Below are 7,264 nucleotides of genomic sequence, written 5' to 3'. Positions count from 1 at the left end.
TGGCTCCAGAGCAGCCCAGCAGGGGGGGCTGGCCACCTGGAGCGCAGCCCGGGCTCCACCCACCCCGCAGAGCACAGCCCGGCAGTGGGCGGCTGGGGGTAGCCTCCCGGACTACAGCCCAGCCCAGCCCACCCCACACAGATCTGGCGGCACACGCCCACTCCCATGCCCTCTTGGACCACTAGTGAGGGCCGCCAGAGGAGCCACCAGAAGAGCAGCTCCTGAACCGGCGGTACGCAGCAGCACACAGTGGCAGGAGCCCCCCTGCCCAAGTCCTGTGCCTCCCCTGCCCCGGCTGGGCAGCTTGTCCCAGCCTGAATCCCTCCCTCGCTGTGGGGGCGTTGATCTGCCCCACCTACCCACGCTTGTTCCCTCCCCTCTCCGCCCACCATAACAGGCTTACCAGCTGGAGGCAACTGTGTCCAGCATTGTAAATTCAACACCCCCCCCGGTCAGAACCTGGTGCAAGCCTTTCAAATCTCTCCGAATTGATTCAGAGGCTTCCGATTAGATTCAGACCTTACCTTTTAATGGGTCTCCTGATTCGATTCGTATTCGGAGATTCAGCCACTAAATCGAGCCAAATCTCCTCCGAATTGAATCAGCTACTGAAGCTTCACACAGCCCTACTTTTACATCTGACAGCTAAATTTTCCAAAGGTTCCTTCCCTACTCTGGCTATGAGCCCCAGATCACCTGCTTCTCACACTGCTGCTCCTATGATTGTCTTGTGTCCTGCCACCTTAACCAGCTGCACATTAGTGATTCTGGTTCAGTGCAAGAGAAAAATCAAAATCAGACAGAGCTCCTATTAATGACCCTCTCTAAAGATCTGGGAACTCCTTGATGGTTGAATCTACCAAGCTTACACTGTTTCCTCCTGCTACTGATCTACTGAAGGACTGAGCACTCACAGCTGCAGTGCACACCAATAGGAGCTGTGCATTGGAAATATAAACAAGCTATGCAACACTAACCACTCTGAAAAACCAGGGTCGGAAGCATTTGAAATTGGGCATCTGAAATTAGCGGAAACCTCTAACCTTTGTTCCTTTAGCTTTCCACCTGTAAACATGGGGATAATACCTCCTCCTCCTCACCTCACAGAGGTGCTGTCTAGATAAAGAAAATCATGCTTGTGAAGGATTCTGATGATGCAGCAATGAGCACTACAGGAACTCCCATGAGGAAATAAAACAAATTTATCTTCAGAGGAGGGTTTGAATAGTGTTCAGCAATTAAGGCTTTGCAGCATACACTGGACAGCAAGACAGAACAAACCCTGGAATAGCTACCCATTAGATGAGCACAGTCTCTCTTATGTACAGAATGAGGTAAAGAAAACCAGCAGGTGATCTTGTAATTAAAGACTGTAGCATAATGCATAAGGCACAAGAGCCCTGCATTAAGATTGCACAGGCACCCTTAATTCTGACATTTCCTAACTTTGGAGTCCTTGACATTACAACCTTGATGGAATTCTTTTAACATTGTTTTTTGAGGTAGGATTAGTTTTTATACACCCATGTGCATGCTGAATTTAGCTTAGTTAGCATACTTCAAAAGCTGGTACTGCACTGCCTGAGCACCCCAAAGAATGCATGTTTCAGAGGACAAGCTCTGGAGACCCAGGACACTCCCAGCATTTAATGCAGCCCATATGCTCTCAGCTTTACTGCACACAGTCACATACCATGTGGTTGATGCTAGTGAATGGCGTGTTGTCTGTAATGGTTTCAAAAGGTGACCTGGCTCCATTCCCATCCGTGGGGGTTGCCACTTCCCAGCTGAACTGGATTGAAGACTGGTTGATCCCAGCTTCATCACAGCGCTCCTTCATGACGGTGTACTTGGGGAAGTGCGGATCGCAAGGCGTTACACAGATCAGTGGATAGCCTGGTGAAGGGGATTTCTTCACACCCTCTTTGGTCACTTCCTCCACATGGTCATAGTCTGCCAGGGTAACTACCTGCAGGGATGCAAAACAGCAGAATTCACCTGGGAAACAAAATTAAAGGTTTTGGGTGCACTGTAAATGTTTACTTCATAAATCCCACTGTGGGCACCATTGTAAGAGGGGATGGGAGATGTATGTGAAACCAGCAGGAAAATGTGGAGCTGCAAGTCCCTGAGAGCTGCCATTGTGGAGCATCCTAGGCTATTTTATAAGTTGTGACAGGCCATATTATTTCAATCCTAAATCCCTCATTATAGATCTCATGTAATGCCTGAAGTGCAGCCACATGACTCAAGCAGAAACTATTTGCTAACATCCTGAGACCCAAGTCCTACTTCAGCCCAGCTGTTAACGTTTCAACTCACAGGATTTAGGTTCTATGCAGAATACAGTGAGTGGGATCCTCTCATTGCAATACTACTCAAACTTTGTTTGGACATTGCAATGAAAGAAGGAAGACTGGGTGAGGAACCAATTAGTGTGCAGGCTGTCCTTGGTCCAAACCAACATAACAGCGCACTGTCAAAGCAACAGCTACACTCAGCGTGCTGTCTCTGGGAAATGACTCCAGGATCTCTGGATCTAAGATTGCGAGCCTCAGAAGCTTGAGCTAAAGGATGAGCTCTGATACTTGGAGGCAGTAGACACAGAAACCTCTGTAAGTGATGGGCCCATTATGATAAGTGCTTGCCCATATTACTCCTTTACTCATTTTTTCCTGTTGGCAAGGTTCAGCCTCTCTTCCTCAATATGCAGTTGTAGACTCTTCAGTTGTAGCACAACTGAAATGGCACTAAGGGCCTGGACAAACATATGCTTGGAGCGATTTCAAAAGGGAAGGGAAGCTCCTTTTCAGGAGGACGCAGCAGCTGCTACACTCTACCTCTTCTTTCGCCTGGCTTAAAGTTGCAGTGATTTAGCTTGCTTATGTTGCTCCTGGCCCACACACACATAGAAGTTAAAGTTGGAATGATTTTGCTACATTCGTATAGCTACAGGCTCCAGCATGCCTAGCAGTTACAATACAAGAGCTGCTGTGTGGTCTGGAGCAGAATTTCTCCCTTTACTTTTGAAACTGCTCCAAGTGTACATTTTCCCATCCTCTGCAGCCTGACTCTACAGCATGCTTACTCAGGAGTGGGTGCAGAAAAGATGTACCAGCCTGTTCACCCATTGACCTGTTGGCCTGCTTCCCACCCCACCTGCTCCAATTCACCCTGACCCTCCATGCATCCAAGAAGGGAAGCCGGGAGGTGGAGAGGGTATATCTACATTAGAATTCTAAGCCCAAGTTAAACAGTCAGGCAAGAAGGTATCATCCTTGGGACAACTACTAGTGTTGACAGGTAGTAACAAATACCTGGGGAGTCTCCAGGCTGAATTTTAAGAAGACTTTTAGCACCTCAACTTAACTGGCTTTCATCTAACTCAAAATGAAATACTGGGTGCATCTACACATGCAAATGCTCTAGGATGGGTTTACTGTAGAGCAGGGGTGGGCAAAATAAGGCCCACAGGCCGGATCCAGCCTGCCAAGCACTTTCATCTGGCCTGTGAGTGCCCGCCAACTAACTGTACCCCGCCCAGCCCTTCTGCCCATGAAGGTGGGAGCAAGGCACCCATGTATACACCCCTCCCAATATACCCTATGGCACCTTACTCCCACCCTTGTGGGCAGAAGGGACTGCCCCACCTAATAGCAGCTTCTGGGAGAGACTGCTGCAGCCACCAGGGCACCTGCTCAGCTTCCCTGGGGTCCTTCTCTCTCTGGATAGCAGGTAGAGAAGGGCCGGGGGTAGGGGGGAGCTACAGAGCATGGGGCTGGTGGCAGCATGAAGTCCGTGCCCAGGAGGTGGTAGGAGTGTGGAGCTCAGGTGGGCACGGTATGGGTGTGAGAGATCATGGCGTGGTGTGGGGACCCCCCCACACCGTACCCCCATCACGCACACAGCCCCTGCCAGTGGCAGCAGGAGTACCAGCAGGTGGCAGGTGTTCGTGCCTGGCGCAAATGCTGCCACCCAACAGCACGTGGCGCTGGCCAGTGCTTTATGCATGGGTGAGGAGCACAGCCTAGCCAAGCCGCCTCCATTATGCAGCACTCCCCATGTGCGCATGCAGCTCCCACACTTGCACGACTTGGGAGGGAAGCTCTAGGCACTGGAGCCCACTGCCTTCCCCACCTCCTGCCATGCATGTCCCAAGACTCCGCAGGGAAGCAGGGACCAGGGCTCCCCTCTACTTCCAGCAGAGTTCTGGGACCTGCGCAGCAGGAGGCAGGGACGGCAGCTGGTTCCAGCACCTGGAGCTTCCCTCCTGTGCCATGCAAGTGCTGGGAGCTGCACATGAGTGCGGGGAATCCCGGCAATAGAGACGGCCCAGCTGGGCTGCGCTCCTCATCCCCATGTGTGGCACTGGCTGGAGATGCATGCCACCAAGTAGAAGTGCCTGTGCTGGGCACAAGCACCTGCCACCCGCTGGTACTCCTGCTTCCACCGACGGGGGCTGTGTGTGCCATGGGGGGGAAGGGTTTGGGGGTCCGCACATCCCGCCATGATCCCTCACGCCCCACAAAAGCCATACACCCACAACCCCCCCATGTAGCATGAACTGAACTAATGTAGCTAATGTTAACATAGTGTAATAATAGTAAAATATAACCATGTTAGTCTTGTCCTGTAAGCAACTTGAAAACTCCATTTTGTATCCTTCTGCTTGATGTAAGTGAATGAAGTCTGCATAGCCTTTATGTATGAGTGTGTGTAAAGGGGTGAATGGTGAGAGAATGGCATAGAGATGGAAAAAGAAGATTTAACTGTTTATGTAAGCAACAAGGCGCCAAATGTAAGTTACCAGTCAGTAAACTAACTAATGAATGGCTGAGGAATCCCTTTGAAGCTCGAGGGCACAAAGGAAATAACAGAAAAAAAAAAAATCTTGCCAGACAGGCAGCAAGAACACTCCAAGGCTAAAATAAGCTGAAGACAAAAGAAGAACAACCGCAAAAACAGAAGCTGGATATGGAAAAACCCCAAAGCACTAAAACAAAGGATGACAATCCCTATAAAAGAACACTTTGAAAATGCCAAGTGGGGTGAGTTTCACTACTGCTGTTTCATCGGAGCACAGATGCATCTGTTCACCCAACTCCAGCTGTTATTTTAAATCTGCTATCTTCAAATCATCATCATCTACTCAATAAGCCGGGGTTGGCCACCCTGGGCTGATATTGAGCAACTATTGCTGGTAACTAGATCTGGTGTATGTGTGGATGAAATGGTTGTTTTGTGTATGTGTATGCCTGTATGTAATGATGTGTATGATGATTTGTGTGTGTTTGTATGAACGGTGTGCCTGAACCTCTAAGTCTAACTCATGTAATCAATAAACGCAGCACCTTGCCTTATCCCCCTTTATAAAGTCTCGCTCGTGATTTGAGCAATTGGTGATTTGTGTAACACCCACATATATACCGCCCAACATACCCTATTGCCCCCCACACACCTCCCCACCATACATCACCCCACCCACACCCCCCTACATGCAATATACAAGACTAAGACTTTATTTTTGAGTTAACATGCAATCATCTCTATATACACTATATAAACACAATTCATGACAAAAATATTTTTTGTAATAAAATTAAAATATCTTATAGTAGGTGTTTGACTGTTAGTGTATGATTTGGTTTTCTCCCCTCCCAAAAAGAGTATTTCCAGGGACTTCCAGTGGCAAAGGTCAGGGGTTAGGGATGGGACTTCTGGTCTCAAGATTACAACTGGGGGTGGGGCTACCCACGCAGCCTTCAACAACTCACTGACCCCCTGCAGCAGGGAGCTCCCAGCCCCTGCTCCACAATCACAGTTGTGGGGCCCAGGGTGGGAGATTCTTATCTCAGAGCTCTGCAATTGTGGAGCTAGAGCTGGGACATAAGAATCTCCCAGAGCCTGCTCCCCAGACACAGTCTCGAAGCGGAGGTGGAGAGGTAAGAATCACCCAGGCCCCGCTCCCCGATTGCAATCACAAAACATAGGCTTGGAGCTCCCTGCTGCAGGGGCAGGGGGACATTGTCCCTGCCCAGGCTCCAGTGGCGGAGCCCACCCTTGCAGCAGACAGCTCCCGAGGACAGGGAGCAATCTCCTGCCCCCTGCTGCCTGGGAGCACATTTGCAACCAGTAGGCTGTCTACACATGCACTACTGTGCAGTAAGTAATCGGGAGTAAATTTGCTACTTGTATTTAAAGGTAGGAAATTTACAGTAAGCATCTGCACATGTAGACAGCAGTGCTTACTGTGCAGCAATTTGCTCTAATCTCAAGTAAAGCGCCCACTGTCTAGCAAAAACAAGCTCAGGCCACTCTGCCAGGTAAAATGAGCTGCTGCTTTCTATGCTCTCCTTTTTCTATGATTCCCACATGGCATAGCTCTCATATCTGGCAACTTACGATGGGAGGAGCTGGCAAAATAAGGCTCCCTGCTGCCTCCTGATCCAAAATAGTCACTATCGCAGTGGCGGTGTCTCCAAGAACAGCTTCCACTGGATCGTCAGGGCCCAGCACCAGAGAAAAGGACTCATGCCACTCCCGGTCTTCGTTGGACATAATCTCCACCTTAAACAGGATGTGGTCCACACCTGCATGAAAAGCCACAAGAAAGACTGAGATAACTTGATTTATCACCTGACCTTACTGTAAAGTATCCCATAAAACTGCTTGGTTGGCTTAGATCAGGACCACTGAAACATTATGTTAAAATACAGATTTCATCTCAGCACATTCACTTGTAATGATTTAACCCTATTCCATCCAGGAAGCCCATTCCATAAATAAAACACAAGGGAGGACAACTGATCTGACTGATCACTCGGCAGATTTACTAGCAGTTCCCTTATGAGGATTAATAGTGCTTGTCTTCTATTAGCTGACAGCAATAAAAATTTATGATCCAAAATATATCCCTTTCTCTTATGTGGGTGTCTGCTTTAACTCTTTCACTGTGATATTCAGAGCTGTGGATGAAAGCCTGATGGATCCCTATAGCGTGACTAATGTTGCTCTGTAAGGGTTTCTGCAAAGTTCTATATACACAGGTACTGTGAGGAGCCTGTGCTCCTAGCTGACAGCATTCCCTTACCTATTACAAATCACCCTGGGTGCAATAGCTCATCCTTACAGTGCATTTTTAGGTCACAAAATTATATCCACAGTGGAATGCAAGATTGCATCCATGAGAGTCCCACTGACTTTAATGGCACCCACATGGCTAAAGCCATATGCAACATAGTCTGAATTTATTATAGGAAAAAAT

The 7,264-nt window shown here is 48.7% G+C and overlaps 1 protein-coding gene across 18 annotated transcripts in view; it reads right to left on the bottom strand.

The window, feature by feature from the left end:
• The window catches only part of FRAS1 (Fraser extracellular matrix complex subunit 1), a 418,617-nt gene that overhangs the window by 26,397 nt on the left and 384,956 nt on the right, over window positions 1-7,264 (bottom strand). For all 18 annotated transcript variants that reach the window (XR_003094532.1, XM_025206555.1, XM_025206564.1 and 15 more), the window contains 2 exons: window positions 6,403-6,590; window positions 1,694-1,969 (listed from right to left, as the gene is read on the bottom strand). Coding sequence is in view for 17 of the 18 variants with exons in the window: in XM_025206555.1 (XP_025062340.1) it covers window positions 1,694-1,969; window positions 6,403-6,590 (464 nt within the window). In the remaining variant the exon portion in view is untranslated. The remainder of the gene's footprint in view (window positions 1-1,693; window positions 1,970-6,402; window positions 6,591-7,264) is intronic.

The sequence above is a fragment of the Alligator sinensis genome, unplaced genomic scaffold (genome assembly GCF_000455745.1).
Source record: "Alligator sinensis unplaced genomic scaffold, ASM45574v1 scaffold989_2, whole genome shotgun sequence".
Taxonomy (NCBI): Eukaryota; Metazoa; Chordata; order Crocodylia; family Alligatoridae; genus Alligator; species Alligator sinensis.
Note: the sequence above shows the minus strand (reverse complement) of the source record. Positions and strands in the feature narration are given on the sequence as shown.